Raw genomic sequence first — 16,827 nt, 5'->3', positions numbered from 1 at the left:
AGTCAATTTTTGGTATATTTTAATTCCAAATATTACTAGTAATTTCATGGCATAAATGAGTGATAATGTGTGAATAAAATATGTGCATGTGTTCATGTTATTCTTACTAATAAACATGAACAAAAAGTTAAACCAGAATAGGTTTAGAGTGTACCCCAAGGCGGGACCAATGCCGGAGGCACCGGTTGCGCCGTTACCAACTGGAATAGACATGCTATTCGACTGGCCTTGCTTGAAGTAGCCGAATGATGTCGATGCAGGAAGAGGTTCGCAGTGCAGTCCCACGAACGGCCACCAGGAAGCAGACGAAGTAGTCGTTCGTTCACGCCGGTAAGTAGACGAAGTAGTCGATCAGGGAGCGAGCAGTCGCATCAAGACGCTCCCCAAAAACCTGATTGCCCGCGTCCCGTGCAGGACCTTCAGCGAGCAGAGGTTTCGGAGGCATGCTCTCGCTAGAGCTGTGCGCGCAGCACTAGCGATGGGAACAGCAGAAAGCAGCAGAGGGAGAAGGGAGAGGTCTCCTAAGCAGGAGTACTTGGATAAGTGCTGAATTGTGTGTAGATGAGAGGAGGAAGGGGTGATTTATACAGGCGTGGGGGTGTCTCAAGTTCAACGAACCTAGACGTCGTAAAGAGCTTTGATGAGCGGCAGTTACTGGTGTGATTCTCTAGTCATTACTGTCAACGTTTATTCTATGTTTTAATGTTCTTAACAGCAAAACGTTCTTCCCATCTCAGCACATCACGTCGCACCGCACCGCACCTGCACGTCACGTCCGGCCGCGCACGCGCACCGGCCACGGCCACGGCCTCGGCCCGGCTCGGCGAGGCGAGCGCGCGCGCGCGTGTGGTTCACCGACCTCCTCTTACCGGCTTCACAATTAGTGTACACGAAGTCCACCCTTTTATGTCGGTTGAGATCCTCCTCAAATCCCGGTACGGAGTTAAGCAATTGATTCCCTAGCATTTAATAGTGGGCTTTAAATTCATTTATTGTATTGATTAGAATAAATGGGCCAAACCCATAATTCCAACAATCCCCACCAAGAAATTCAAGCCACACTAGAAATGCCCTCATTCCCTCATTGATATACCAGTATTTTACATAGACTGTTAAGTTGAACTTTCATCTAGAACAAAAGCTACACTTATTCACAACTGTACAATGGACTATGTCTTGAATTGCCAGTCTTGTGCAAACAAGTTTGACTAGAGCCCTACACTGGTACTAGGCTGTAAAAGCATCTCCGCGGTTTGGAGCGTATAAGTCATACTCGAGGCCCTTCATGAGTTTCTAAAGAATACCCAGTTCTCATAGACCATGACCAGTAGTCAGACTCATATAGGTGTGTTCCTTTCAGATGTTCTGTAGGACAACATTTTTGTTTCAAAAAAACAACTCATTTGTTTTAAAGAAACCACCTGGAACACATTAAGGTATAGACCAACCTGCCATACAGATTAGAAGAGAAATGCACCTTATACACGGAATGAGCCCTTTTCACAAAGGTTCTCTTCTCTCAGTCAGACTTTAGTTTGTTTCACCATCCTAATTCACGGGATCTCCGATCACATAGGACATGTTTCCACTATAGAATGACTCACGTGGGTCTCAAGCCCAATTCCATAGATGCATTGTCTATCACATTTCGTGAAAGACCCTTTATAAATTGATCTGCCAGATTTTTAGCCATCTGAACATAGTCCAGGGCTATAACTCCGGAGTTTCTCAATTTTCTGACAGATTTCAACCGACTTTTCACACGTCTAGATGACTTCATGTTATCCTTTGAACTGTTCACCTTGACAATCACCGTTTGATTGTCACAGTTCATTAGAATTGCCGATATCGGTTTTTCAACTATCGGCAAGTCCATAAGGAGCTCACGAAGCCACTCAGCCTCAACAGTGGCAGTATCTAATGATGTGAGTTCTGCTTTCATAATTGACCTCGTTAAGATGGTCTGCTTGCCAGACTTCCAGGAAACAGCTCCATCACCAAGTGTAAACACATATCCACTTGTGGCCTTTATCTCATCAGCATCAGAAATCCAGTTTGAATCACTATACCCTTCTAGTACCCTTGGGTACCCAGTGTAGTGAATTCCATAGTTCATTGTCCCCTTTAGATAGCGCATTACCCTTTCAAGAGCTTTCCAATGATCATCTCCCGGGGTTGAAACAAACCGGCTCAGTTTGCTTACAGCAAATGAGATGTCAGGTCTTGTAGCACTAGCTAAATACATCAATGAACCAATGATCTGAGAATATCTCAGCTGATCTCGCATTATCCTTTTGTTCTTCCTAAGAATTAAACTGGCATCATATGATGTTGAGACAGGTTTATAGTCGCTATAACCAAAGCGACTTAACACCTTCTCCACATAGTGAGACTGTGTAAGAATCACCCCACCATTACTCTCTTTTACCAGCTTTATATTAAGAATAACATCAGCTTCTCCCAGATCCTTCATCTCAAAACTTTGAGATAAAAACTCTTTGACTTCCTTAATCACATTAAGGCTAGTGCCAAAAATCAGTATGTCATCCACATACAAGCACAAAATCACTCCTTCAGCCCCACCATAGCGATAGTACACACATTTGTCAGCTTCGTTCACAACAAAGCCAGCAGACGTCAAAGTTCTGTCGAACTTTTCATGCCACTGCTTAGGCGCTTGCTTGAGACCATATAAAGATTTCAACAACTTAAAAACCATTCCTTCTTGACCCTTTGATACAAACCCATCCGGCTGATCCATATAGATCTCCTCTTCTAACTCTCCATTGAGGAAAGCCGTCTTAACATCCATCTGATGAACGAGAAGACCATAAGAGCCTGCCAGGGAAAGTAACATTCGAATTGTGGTCAATCGGACAACTGGTGAATAAGTGTCAAAGAAATCTTCTCCTTCGTTTTGGGTATAACCCTTGGCCACAAGTCTAGCCTTGTACTTTTCAATAGTACCATCTGGCCTAAGTTTTTTCTTGAACACCCACTTGCATCCAACCGATTTACATCCATAAGGACGTTCAACGACCTCCCAGGTTCCATTAGACATAATAGAATCCATCTCACTCCTCACTGCTTCCTTCCAATAGTCAGCATCAGGAGATGAATATGCCTCTTCAATGGTTCTGGGTGTATCATCTATGAGGTATATAATGAAATCATCACCAAAAGACTTTACAATCCTTTTGTCTCTTGCTCTTTCTCGGAGCATCATTGTTATCCTCCTCAGGATTTTCCACAAGTGTATGTTCATTTTGTTCTATCGGCTCAGCAGAGTTATCATCCTCGATGAACTCTTGCCTAGATGAACTTGTTTCATCTCTCATGGGAAAAATGTTTTCAAAAAATGTAGCATCTCTGGACTCCATTATAGTACTAACATGCATGTCAGGTACTCCAGATTTCACTATTAAAAATCTATACCCAACACTGTGAATAGCATAACCTAGAAAGATACAATCCACAGTTTTAGGTCCAAGCATACGTTTCTTGGTTATTGGCACACTCATTTTTGCCAAACAACCCCATGTACGTAAGTATGAAAGTGTTGGCCTTTTCTTCTCTCATTCCTCGAATGGTGTTATCTCTTTATTCTTTGTAGGAACACAATTTAGGACATGACATGCAGTCAATATAGCCTCACCCCACCATTCCTTGGAAAGTCCCGTTGTATCTAACATGGCGTTAACCAAATCCGTTAGAGTGCGGTTCTTTCTTTCGGCAACCCTATTTGACTGAGGTGAATAGGGAGGCGTCCTCTCATGAATAATACCATGTTCCTCGAAAAATAAAGTAAATAAATTTGAGAAGTACTCGCCACCACGATCTGACCTAACTCTTTTGATCTTTCTCTCAAGTTGGTTTTCTACTTCAGGTTTATAGATTTTAAAGTAGTGTAAAGCTTCATCTTTTGACTTCAACAAATAGATGTAACAAAATCTAGTACTGTCATCAATCAAAGTCATGAAATATCTTTTACCACCTTTTGTCAACACTCCATTCATTTCACACAAATCGGAATGAATTAATTCTAAGGGTGCCAAACTCCTCGCCTTCGCGGCCTTATGAGGCTTGCGAGTTTGTTTTGATTCAACACAAACATGACACTTACAATTTTTGACAAAAGTAAACTTTGGAATTAAACTCAAATTAGCTAAGCGCATCATACAACCAAAATTAACGTGACAAAGCCTCGAATGCCAAACATTTGTTTCATCAACGTTAATAACACTGTATGCAACTTTATTACAAACATCTGACAAAGAAAGACGGAACAAGCCTCCGCTTTCATAACTTTTTCCAACAAAAGTACCAAACTTAGACAAGATACATTTATTGGACTCAAAGACTAATTTAAAACCATCTGTACACAATAGAGAGCCGCTGACTAGATTCTTCTTGATGGTGGGGACATGCTGCACGTTCTTCAGCTGCACGGTCTTCCCCGAAGTAAACTTCAGATTTACCGTACCAACACCAAGAACACGCGCATGCGATCCGTTCCCCATCAGCAAGGAGGAAGTCCCGCCATCCTGGTAAGAAGAAAACAAAGAAGCATCAGCACAAACATGAATATTAGCACCAGTGTCAACCCACCATTCGGGTGAAAAAAAAACTGAAAGAACTGTAGGTAATAAATTACCGTACCCCGATGTTCCTCCAGGCTCGCTAATGACCATGTTGGCGGAGTCGTTGCCTTTGCGGTTCGAACACTTTGCAGCAAAGTGTTCCGTGCTAGCGCACACATATCAAGCTCCCTTCTTCTTCTTGAAGGTGGTTGTCTGCTTAGTTTTTGGTTGATTTTGCGTTGGTTTTTTCTTGTTCTTGTGGGAGTTGTTCTTCTGAACAAGGTTGGCGCTAGAAGCACCAACAACTCCTTTCCCACGTATGTCCATTGCTCTCGCCTTCTCCTCAACATCAAGAGTCCCTATAAGTCCATCTATGGTGAACTCCTGTCTCTTGTGTTTTAGAGAAGTAGCAAAGTCCCTCCAAGAAGGTGGCAGCTTAGAGATAATACCTCCGGCCACAAACTTATTGGGTAACACACATGTGAACTCTTTGCTATAATTTTTGAGATCTTTTGCCAGAGTATGTATTTCATGAGCCTGTTCCACCACAGAACGGTCTTCGACCATCCTATATTCAAGGAACTGTTCCATCGTATACAACTCACTGCCGGCGTCAGACACTCCATATTGAGCCTAAAGAGCATCCCACAACGCTTTGCCAGTTGGCAGCCGGACATAGGAATCCACTAGGTTTTCATCGAGAACACTAATGGCCAAGCCTCGAAAGAGGGTATCAGCCTCATCGAACGCACTCCCTTCCTCTGGAGTGAACTGTTCAGGCTTACCCTCTTTTACATGGATCACTCTCGATATTGTTAACCATAATATAAGCCGCTCTTGCCAACGTTTGTAATTTGAACCATCAAAAGGTGGTGGTTTGATTGATGCAGCAAAGCTAGATACCGAAAGCCTATTAACAAAATCAGGTTTTTGGATTGTTAGATAACTAGGCAATTTTTGGTATATTTTAATTCCAAATATTACTAGCAATTTCATGGCATAAATGAGTGATAATGTGTGAATAAGATATGTGCATGTGTTCATGTTATTCTTACTAATAAACATGAACAAAAAGTTAAACAAGAATAGGTTTAGAGTATACCCCAAGGCGGGACCAGTGCCGGAGGCACCGGTTGCGCCGTTACCAGCTGAAATAGACATGCTATTCGACTGGCCTTGCCTGAAGTAGCCGAACGATGTCGATGCAGAAAGAGGTTCGCAGTGCAGTCCCACGAACGGTCACCAGGAAGCAGACGAAGTAGTCGTTCGTTCATGCCGGGAAGTAGACGAAGTAGTCGATCAGGGAGCGAGCAGTCGCGTCAAGACGCTCCCCAAAAACCTGATTGCCCGCGTCCCGTGCAGGACCTTGAGCGAGCAGAGGTTCCGGAGGTCTGTTCTTGCTAGAGCTGTGCGCGCAGCACTAGCGATGGGAACGGCAAAAAGCAGCAGAGGGACAAGGGAGAGGTCTCCTAAGCAGGAGTACCTGGATCAAGTGCTGAAGTGTGTGTAGATGAGATGAGGAAGGGGTGGTTTATATAGGCGTGGAGGTGCCTCAGGTTCAACGAACCTGGACGTCGTAAAGAGCTTTGATGAGCGGCAGTTACTGGTGTGATTCTCCAGTCATTACTGTCAACGTTTATTCTCTGTTTTAATGTTCTTAACAGCAAAACGTTCTTCTCATCTCAGCACATCACGTCGCACCGCACCGCACCTGCACGTCACGTCACGTCGGCCGCGCACCGCCCGGCCGGCCGCGTCTCGCCTCGCCCACGGCCTCCGTCTCGGCCCGGCCCGGCGAGGCGAGCGAGCGCGCGCGCGTGTGGTTCACCGACCTCCTCTTACCGTCTTCACAAGTGGTGTACACGAAGTCCACCCTTTAAGTCGGTTGAGATCCTCCTCAAATACCAGTATGGAATTAAGCAATTGATTCCCTAGCATTTAATAGTGGACTTTAAATTCTTTTATTGTATTGATTAGAATAAATGGGCCAAGCCCATAATTCCAACACACCGCTTGGAATCCATGGAAGAAAAGAAACCGACGCATTTTTTAGCACACTTCCTCAGACACAGTTTGAGTACTTAAGGAGATGAAGGTGGAGGTTTTAGTTCGGAAGCTCGCTTGTGGTGGGCCAGTGATTCCCTTTTTTTCATGATAATTGCTTTCTTAATTCTTGTTTTAGGGTCTCAGAGTCTCGAGTTCCTAGTATTTTTTTTGCAATAACAACGTTGTACTAAACTGGTTTGCTTCTTCTTCTTATATGACATAGCAGTGCTCCTGCTTCCATTTAAAAAAAATGATACAAGTGTCGGCCGGATGACTTGAGACACTGGATTATATTGAGGCAATAATAATAGAAGCAACTGGAGGCTAGATTACAATAAGAAAATGTGTACGTTGGCAATGACAATCACAAAGTGAGGAGCGAAAGCTAAGACAGAGAGGGTTGAGTCCAGAGACGAGCCGACGAAAGCAAACTTAAAGGTTAATCTCAATATTGGTGTTATAAGCATTAAATATTATATCACATCATCAAAATTGCTAACACGACACAGTAACAAAGAGAGAGGGGAAGTTTCATGGGACGAAAGAGTATCATCATCATGATACTCCTCTAACAAAGTTACCAAATTTCTAGTCTATTGGTAACCGTATAATGACCGTACTAAGACTAGTCTAATGGATGATGTCGATGAACGAAAGATTATGACCATCATATCAAATGATGGGTACATCATGCTCTATTGTCAAAGGTCGCTATCATGGGCCCATCCTTACCCTGGGGATGCCATAAGATTATGCCAAACTCTTAGCTCATTGATGATCATAGCATTCATAGGCTAATAAAGCTATCATCAGCCTATAATAGTCTACTAACATTTATTTAACACAAGAAAGCTTACTAACATTAGCAAGGAGTGGTTTTTTATTTTAATCCTATTTTAAAATTTTGTTTTAAAAATAATCTATCTAAACAAATATTTACAGATCTAACTCTTTCGGTCGCGCCGGTTCGCGTGGCGTGATCAAAACACACTGTCATGTCACATGCATTGCTGTGACAAGATTAGGCACGATGAAGATCTCATGAGAGCTATAATTTTCATATATATAAAAATCATCTTCATTAGAGTTCAAATGAAAAATATATGATTTTTCTAAGATGAGACTTGTCGTGTTGGTGCCTGGTGGGAGCAGCGTGACAGGAATATAGTGTCATACTGGTGGAAGTGGCGTGACAGACTTGACATGTAAAATACACGCAGGCAGACACTCTCACACGCTCCAACATGGCAATCTTGTCAGGCCATGATACGTAGCGCGATCTTCTATTTCTACCGAAAATTAGATTTGCAAATATTTGTTTGGTGGATTATTATTTTTAAAATTTAATTTTAAAATAGTTCAAAAAAAAATCGCAAGGAGAGGGGGGGGGGGGTTTGCGTACCTAGCTTTCATGCCGAGGGATCTTCCATTCTTCCTCCAGCCGCTCCGCGCCACGTCAGCTCCCCCCACGCACCACCTCACCTACTCCTATCTCCTCCCGCAGCCACACAGAAACCCCACAACAAATCGCCACCCACCCATCTCCCACACGCGCCCGGCCCCACCTGTCATCGACACCGCGGCCCGCCTCCCTAGTCCCCCAATCCGCGCCGCGAGCGACCAAAAAGATCCACGAATCGGAAAAAAAGAGGAAAAACAAGGGGACAGGAAAGGTCTCGCCTTTGCTCGACGGCGGCGGCGATGTCTCTTCCTCCGGCTCCGGCGGAAGGCGGCGGCGGTGGAGGTTCCGCCGGCGACGACTGGTTCCTCGACTGCGGCATCCTCGACGACCTCCCGGCCGCGGCCTGCGGGGCCTTCCCGTGGGACGCGTCCCCGTCGTCCTCCAACCCCAGGTCAGCCCCGATGGTCGATCGGTTCCTCCCTCTCCCACACCCCCTGGTAGTTCTTGGCGCGGATGCTTTGTGTAGCGAAGGATTCTTCTTCCGTTTCCCGTTGGTTTCCGGCGGTCAATTCCGGGTGAGGTGATAGAGAATTGCTCAGTTCTGGCTAGGCATCTGATTCTGGACTTGGAAGGCGTGGATGAATTATTTTAGGGATTTGAAGGCTATTTAAATTGTTGATGCATGCACTGGGGGAATCTGATCTGCAAAGGCAGTTGCTTTATACAGCAGATCTTGTCGCCCCTGATATAGATTTAACTTGCCGAGGTTGCTTTTGTTGTAGGTGAACCACCAAAAAAAAGAAGAAGAAAAGAATCAGAAAAAGGTCCCTAACGAAGTAGTAGTGATTTTGCGCTCTGCAAGATGATTGCTTTTGGTAGTTTTGTTCTCGTATTGCAGTGATTGTGTTTATGATGGCAAAATCAGTAAATTCATGTTTGTGGACGATATATTGGTTAATTGTTGGGGATCAGGTTCCAGCCAGTATGCGGTGGGATGTGTTGCTCCATCATGGATGGAATATTAATAATGAACCAAATTGGAATAAAATGAATAATGTCCCATCAGTCATGTATGCGCTGCTATTACATAATTGTAGCATAGCGATTGCTAGGCTTTAATTTGGGGGTAATTGGAAGCAATACTGTTCTTTTTTTTGTCCCTTTTGCTAAAAGGAGGTCACTGCAGGTGGGCAGAGAGAGACACATGGCTTACATGTTGCTAATTTTTTTACCCTTTTGCTAAATTTTTTGTGAATGATTTTGTTTGTTGGATTGAAACAAGGTAGCAACTGGGAATTTTTCCATATGGAGATCCAGAATTGCTAACCATTTCCCCCTTGTTTGAACAGTGTGGAAGTTGGCAGCTACGTAAACACTGGTGATGTCTTCAAGGAGCCTGGCAGTAATAAACGGTCTGGCTGTTATTTCACCTCACAATATAGGTGCATATTGCATTATTGTATCCAGTCATCAGTTCTGTAATTGTTATTCTGTTGCGATTTGCAGTTTAAGGTCAGGATCTTCTGGTAGGCCAACATCTAAAGCTTGTAGGGAAAAAATGAGAAGGGACAAGCTCAATGACAGGTAAATGATAAACGCAGTTTTGCTTACACTAGAGTATGAGAGATGGATTACCATGTTGTTGATTTTTCGAATGTTTCTTATGATTGCTAGGTTTCTTGAATTGGGCTCTACCTTGGAACCAGGGAAACCAGTAAAAGCTGACAAAGCTGCTATCCTAAGCGATGCTACTCGCATGGTTATTCAGCTTCGCTCTGAAGCACAGCAGCTCAAGGACACCAATGGTAGTCTTGAAGAAAAGATTAAGGAGCTAAAGGTTACTCACCTATTTCCTGTTCACACTTACATATAATACATCATCTTTTCTATATTATTTAGGGATCCATCAATATGTTTTTGGAAAAAAATATTTTCTTGCCTGGAGTGGACTGCAATTTGGTTGATTTTCCCAATCAGTCTCATTAGTATTTTTATGTTCATCTCCACAACGAGATCTTTATAAGGCTGGCAGAGCTTTATGATAGGCAATATGCTCTACATATGAGCACATGCTGACAACAGTTTGTATCTCATACAAGACATTTCTGGTTACCAGCTAGAATTAATGTCAAATACTTTTTTCTTTTGAATGTGAATTGTCCGCAAGCTCCAAATGAGCACATAGCATCTATTGATCACATAAAACCTTCCATTTTCTTATGATAGATTAACTGTCAAGCTTCAGCTGTTTGTAACTCTGGGGAATTCACAGCCTACCACACCACTGTATTTTAGGACCCATCACGAATTTGATTAGACCTTCGATTATAGGGTACTGTATATATGGTTCTCTTATCATACTATGGCCTAGCTGCTACCAAGTTGTATGCAATACTGTCCGTGGAAAAATTTTCTTGGGGGGCACAAACCTGCTCCTTTTCCAATGTTTTTTTTATCATGTGATCTGCAATGATTATGAAACTGTTCTTTCTCTAAATTCCAGGCAGAGAAGGATGAGCTTCGTGATGAGAAGCAGAAGCTGAAACTAGAGAAGGAGAGTTTAGAACACCAGATGAAGCTTATGACCTCAACTCCAGCCTACATGCCTCATCCAACCCTGATGCCAGCACCCTTCCCACAGGCTCCGCTAGCACCATTCCATCCCCAGGCGCAAGCTGCAGGGCAGAAGCTGATGATGCCCTTTGTTGGCTACCCGGGATACCCGATGTGGCAGTTCATGCCACCTTCTGAAGTCGACACCTCGAAGGACAGTGAAGCGTGCCCTCCTGTCGCTTAATGGCTTCGAGCGACTGGTTGCGCTTGCAGCGTATGTGGATTAATCGCAACTGAAGCCCCTAGTTGTCGGTCCATTGATTGGGTATAACTACTGTTCTTATGTGGTAGTTCGTTGGTGACTGAGTAAGCTGATGTTCGTGGCGCCCTATAGAGGCTGCTACTAGCCCCTTCAATGGCTGTACAATTTTTTGTGGAGAAGAGAAGAATGTTCGTTCTTTTTCTCCATAGCAACAATGCCAAATTAATTATGTGTCACATGTATTTGACAGTGTCGTAAATTCAGTGATTTTTGTGGTACAAGTCAATATCTGGCATGAGTCTTTGGCGCAGATATTCCACGGCGAGAAATCTGCAGCAAATCATCTGGAAACTGTGTATCTGCTAGGCCCTCGTGATCATGAACCAAGCTGTGACTATTTTTTAGGCCTGGCCACAACTGCAGCTATGGCGGATTACAGCCAGGAACCAAACACCCCTTGTATGTTCAACTGTTTTTTTTCTAACCAAATTGGCAGGAGCTCTGCCCCATCTCATTAAGATAAGAAATAGAGTAGTAGATTAGAACAACAAATCACACGCCCTGTCACCTCCACCACGTCGTGCGCCGCCGCGTCGTAGCTGAACACGAGCCGGTCGCCCGTGCGGAAGGCGATGGAGGACGCCCAGTCGGCGAGGTCGGTCCGCAGGTCCCAGGAGCCCCCGGGCGCGCCGACGGTGTAGTTGACGCCGGCGTCGCCAACGCCGCCGCGATGACCGAGCAGGGATGCTTGTAACCTCGCCGCCATTATCTTGGCTGCTAACGGATCCAAGAGCCGATGGAGAGAGGATTTTTGTTTTTGGAAAGATGATGGTGAGAGGATTTGATGGTCGAGCAATTGTGCATGGAGCTGAATAGTGAGGGACAAGGAGCTGGTCGTGGTAGTGAGAATACTAGCGTGCATGGTCTGTTAGCTTAGCTTTATTAGCATGGTTAATTAAACGCGTGGACAATGTCTATATGATGCTTAGAGAAACCAAACACAAAACAGGACTTGGTCTAGGACATGAATGGTATGGAAGGAATTCGTCTTCCAGCTACCACATTGACGGCGACGGCATGACAATTATTATTATTGCCAAGTACTTGGTCCTCCGATCATAATATAAGTCTATCAGGGTCGGCCAGAAGTAAAAATTTTAAAGCTCTAATTAGGAAAAGATTTCAATGAAAATGCATTGCATATCCCGAGAGTATTTTCATAGCGACTCTGTTGATGTCAATCTTGATATAGAAATTTTTTTAAGTCAAGTCAACCGGCGATCAATATTTGAGTAGTTTCCATTCTCGACTATTTATAATTAATAAAATTCTTCTAAACTTCATGTCAAGAGCCTGGAGCTCAAAATGAATCCTGATTTTCATTGTAAACTAGGCTCCCAGCTAAACGGTTTCAATTTTGAACTCAGACTACATTAGCAGCAGGCCGTCGGTCGATCACAGGCTGCCGGGTCTCCAGCTCCATATACTCCTTGATCATATAGCGCCATTTAATTTTGAGCTGTTCTTTTCCAAACAGATTTCCAATACCATGCAACGAACTAAGCAAATGCCGACCCCATGCAAAGTTGCTCAAACGTAGAAACATCGTTATGTTAAGCCGCATAAATATCTCATTAACTTGCACGGTCCGGTGAGGGCGACGATGAGGTGGCTCCTGTCGGCGCTGATGGCGATGCCGTTGGGATAAGTCACGCCGGACTGGAGCACGGTGACCTTGTTAGCCCGTTGGTGAAGCGCAGCGGCGCGCCGCCGGCCTCCGTGGCGAGCACTTGGCGTAGCTCGGGCTGTACGCGAACGTCGCCCACCCGGCGCCGCCGCCCTCGCCGCCGTACTTGAGGACGCGGCCGTCCGAGATGCTGACGTAGGGCCCGCCGCCGCGGCGGTCGAAGGCGACTTTCTCGGGGCCGACCAGCCCGTCCGGCAGATCCAGGCGCTGTGTCTTGCTGGCGTCGATGGCCATGGCCTTGGCTACCGCGGCCGAGGGGAGGAGGAGCAGCAGGATGGCGGCGAGCAGGATCATGGCGACCAGACGCAGCTTCGACGTCTTCCGTGCCGCCATGGTTGCTGGTGCGTCGAGGACGAGACTGCGAGCACGCGCGGCTTGCGAGCGCTGTTGTTGGCTGCGCGCTGCTCTCGTGGCGTTCGGCTTGATGGAAAGGGCGTACCCGGCCGCCCGTTTTATTGGGGGGTTTCTTCAGAGTTCATCACTCGGAAGCCGGCTGGCTGCAGGGGCGCGTCACGGCGCCCGCGGCCAGGAGCCGCTCGAGGAGGAGCTAGCGCTCGCCGGTCATGGGCGCTGCGATCGAGCGGGTGGAGGGAGGAAGGCAGAAGCCTCCTCCTCGACGGCGCGACGGGGTGTCCGCGTCCCTCCGGCGAGCCACGCGGAGAGCGGCGGAGGCGGCGCGGCAGCAACAACCGACCAGGCCAGGGGGACGGCGTACCGGGGGCGGACGGTATTTCAAATACCGTCCACCCGGGCCCCTTTCTAGCCGTCGGATGGAAGATATGCGGGCCAGATCGTCTGCTGTGGAGGGCCCGAACCGAGGGTCCTCGTGGAGCGCGGGAGCAGAGCGCGACGTGCGCGGCAGCCGGCGGAGCTCCGCAATTGTGCCGCCTCCGATCGGCTGGCTCTCCATGGCTCGACGGAGCTCCACCGCGTCGAATGCTTGCAGCAGCCACGAGCGGACGAGGCCACGACTGCCCGGCGAGCGCAGCTCGTGTCGTGTGTATGGCCATGGCCGCCGCTTCCGCGCACGCGCGGAGGAGCGTTGGCGGCAGTGCAGCAGTGCGCGCAGCTCGGGCGGTGGGGGCCGAGGCGAGGCCCATGGCGAGCGTCGCGTGGCTGCTGCTTCCGCGAGCGGCGCTCCGGCGAGCCACGCACGGCGCGCAGCAGAAGGGCAGCGCTCCCGCGACGGACAGACGGTGGATGGCTGGAGACCTCACCTGCCGGGGATGGAGAGGTGCGTCTCGGTGCACGCGGGCAGCAGCCAACGAGCGAGAGGGAGAAGCCTCCGCGACGCGGTGGCGGCGTGGCGCTCCGGCGAGCAACGGAAAGCCAGCGGAGCGGCCTGCTTGCAACGACGGGGGATGGACGCGGTGTCTCAAGCGCCGACCGGGCCAGTTTCAACCGTCGGATGGTAGATGTGCGGGCGAGGATCGACTGGGGATTGCAGCGATCAGCAAGGGAGCCGAGCCGGTCGTCGTCCCCAGGCAGGGCAGGCGCGGGGGCTGCGCGGTGCGCCATGGCGGAGGGACCTGGCCGCGGTCTGCGGGGAAGTTCGGCGCGGCAGCCTCGCCGTCGCATTAAGCCAAGAACAACGGAGGAGTTTCAGACCGCCGGGCAGCTTCAGAGTTCTTGCTTTGGTCAAGTGATCCGATGTTGATGCTTCAAACAAGTATCGCTACAGCACATCAGGACGTACCAAATCTGTCATCGAAACCGCAGCCAGCAACGTGTGAAGCAAAAACGAGATCGATCGGTGCCAACTGCATGCTCGCTTAATTAATGCAAATGGTTGTGGAAACAAACAGTATCACACCGAGGCAGTCAGTCAAATGGCTTGTCCATACTGTCACAAATAAGTCAAGTCCAATGCATATCCACTTCAATGATCCACAAGGCTCAACTACTGTGCAAGAAACCAACACGAGAACACTAACTTACTGCAAACTGCATGTTGGAACTTCTCTGGGACAGAGCTCTGAAACTCAGTGGTTTGTGCTACGAAAGCCAGCAACTTTTCTTTGTTTCCATCCTTTACTTATAGCCGATGGTTCCCACTAGATAAGGTCCTAATCACCATGTAACCAAGGCCCCAGTGGCGCCTAAAACTCGGGCATGATCACACCTGCAATCGATCGCATAACTACTTTGACTCTGAAGCCTGAACAATAGCACTGACCAATCTGACTCTTACTGAACTAGACTCGACACTGAACAAACAACCTAAAGACATGGACACCGGATTGCATGCTTTAACCGTGGCTTCTAAATGGATTCACAGTACAAATCAATACTCTGCAATTAAATATTAGTCAAGGCCTGACATGAACAATCAATAACCAACAATTCCCCAATCGTCGTGTAACTTTGTAAGTTGTAACCCTGGAGGCTGGAGCATTACGCAAAATTGGCAAATTGCTCATGTATGGTTGGGCATCACCATGGAAGAACAACAACCAGTTGTATTCAATACAAAATCAGCCACATACGTATGGCAGACTGGCAGAACATAACCACACACGCCGTGGCTGCTGCCATTCTGCCAAGGCCTGGCTGGCACGCAGCGGCGCTGCGTTCCGGCGCGAGCCACGGCGTGTAGCAGATTCTTGCGACGGACAGGGGCCCAGAGGATGGATGGCAGCAGACCACGATGGTACCTGCTAGCCTCCGCCCTCGGTGGTCATGGGGAGGCGAGAGCATGGGTGGCGCAGGCCGGCACGGGCATCGTGCAGTGGCGCTCCGGCGACGGCGGCGAGTCACCACCGCGAGCAGGAGGCATTCTTTTGCGAAGGCCGGCCAGAGGTGGATGCATGGCAGGAGGGACACGAAGGTTCGCACCTAGGGCTGCGGAATGCGGCGGACGCGCGGCGGACGCGCGGCGGTGACGAGGCAGGCAAGACCGCGCGCGAGAGCATCCATGGCGCCGGCCGGCCGCAGGGCGCGTCGCGGCTCACGCGGCCAGGAGCCGCTCGAGGAGGAGCGCTCAGCTCGCCGGTCATGGCCGCTGCAATGGAGCGGGTGGAGGAAGGCAGAAGCCTCCGCCTCGGCGGCGCGGCGAGGTGTCCCTCCGGCGAGCCACGCGGAGAGCGGCGCGCCTGCAACGGCCGGCCAGGCCGGGTGGACGGGGTCCGGAAATACCGACCGGGGGCGGACGGTATTTCAAATACCGTCCACCCCTTCGGCCAATTTTAACCGTCGGATTGGTGATGTGCGGGCGAGATCGGCCGCGTATTCAGTTAAGAGAGCCACATGGCATGCATCCTCCTCGTCAGGCACAGGCGCGGCAGCTCGGCGGCGCCATGGCGGGTGGACCGCGAGACAAGAGCGTGACGCGGCAGCCGGAGGAGGCCCGACTGCGAGCGAGTTCCCTGCCGGTGGAGCTCGCTTGCTGCTGGGCAAGCGGGCGGCAGCCTCGTCGTCGCATTCGTCAACAAGAACGGAGCCTCACGCCACCGGAGCCTGCTTCACAAGTTCAGAGTTGCTCCGTCGTCGTCCATGACGCCGCCGCCGCTTATCTCCCAGCTGAGTATTCTTTTAAGGATTGGTCGTGAAAGGGAAGAAGATGTGAAGGCCATCTCACTTTGCATCTGAACATCCGCCTGAATCAGGCGAAGCTCCCTCCGCTGATAAGCAGCTGATCTGCCTGTTGACAAAGCAAGCAAGGAAGGCTGTTTGCGGCTCTGCCGCTGCTGCGATGTCGTGCAGCATGGGATCATCCTCACCAGATGCAGTCAGAAACATGATTCTGTCAGACTCGATGACAGATTGACAGTCACAGCCTTGCAATCGCCACCGCCGTATGAATCTTATGAGGAAAGAGAGCCAATGCAGAGTGAACACTAAAAATCAGGCAACAAGCTCGGAATTGACCCCTCAAAAAAAGAAAAGCTCGGAATCACTCTGATGTACCCTCCCCTCCCTCCCGTTTTTTCTCTCCCATCCAAATTTTTGTAGCACCCCTGGGATACCGGGGAGTACTTGTATGGCTGAACTTTGCCTCTTCGATTAATTGAGTAGGTGGGGATCCCCCCCCCCCCCCCCGAATTATTCGGAAAAAAATAGCACTGACCAATCTGACTCTTACTGAACTAGACTTGACCCTGAACAAACAACCTAAAGACGTTTAACTTAAAAAACAACCTAAAGACATGGACACTGGATTGCATGCATTAATTAACCGTGGCTTCTAAATGCATTCACAGTACTAAGCAATACTCTGCAATTAAAATATAGTCAAGGC

At 48.2% G+C, this 16,827-nt stretch overlaps 1 protein-coding gene across 1 annotated transcript; it reads left to right on the top strand.

Annotated features, from left to right (window-relative positions):
- The first annotated feature begins 8,240 nt into the window (after positions 1-8,240).
- LOC120711351 (transcription factor ILR3-like) lies at positions 8,241-11,131 on the top strand. Its single transcript, XM_039996841.1, has 5 exons — positions 8,241-8,479; positions 9,378-9,440; positions 9,535-9,612; positions 9,703-9,865; positions 10,532-11,131. The coding sequence occupies exons 1-5, from the start codon at positions 8,328-8,330 to the stop codon at positions 10,823-10,825; spliced, it is 750 nt and encodes a 249-aa protein (XP_039852775.1). The 5' UTR covers positions 8,241-8,327; the 3' UTR covers positions 10,826-11,131.
- Positions 11,132-16,827: the final 5,696 nt, after the last annotated feature.

The sequence above is a fragment of the Panicum virgatum genome, chromosome 6K, assembly GCF_016808335.1.
Source record: "Panicum virgatum strain AP13 chromosome 6K, P.virgatum_v5, whole genome shotgun sequence".
NCBI classification, from domain to species: domain Eukaryota; kingdom Viridiplantae; phylum Streptophyta; class Magnoliopsida; order Poales; family Poaceae; genus Panicum; species Panicum virgatum.
This window is presented reverse-complemented; position numbering and strand designations above follow the sequence as displayed.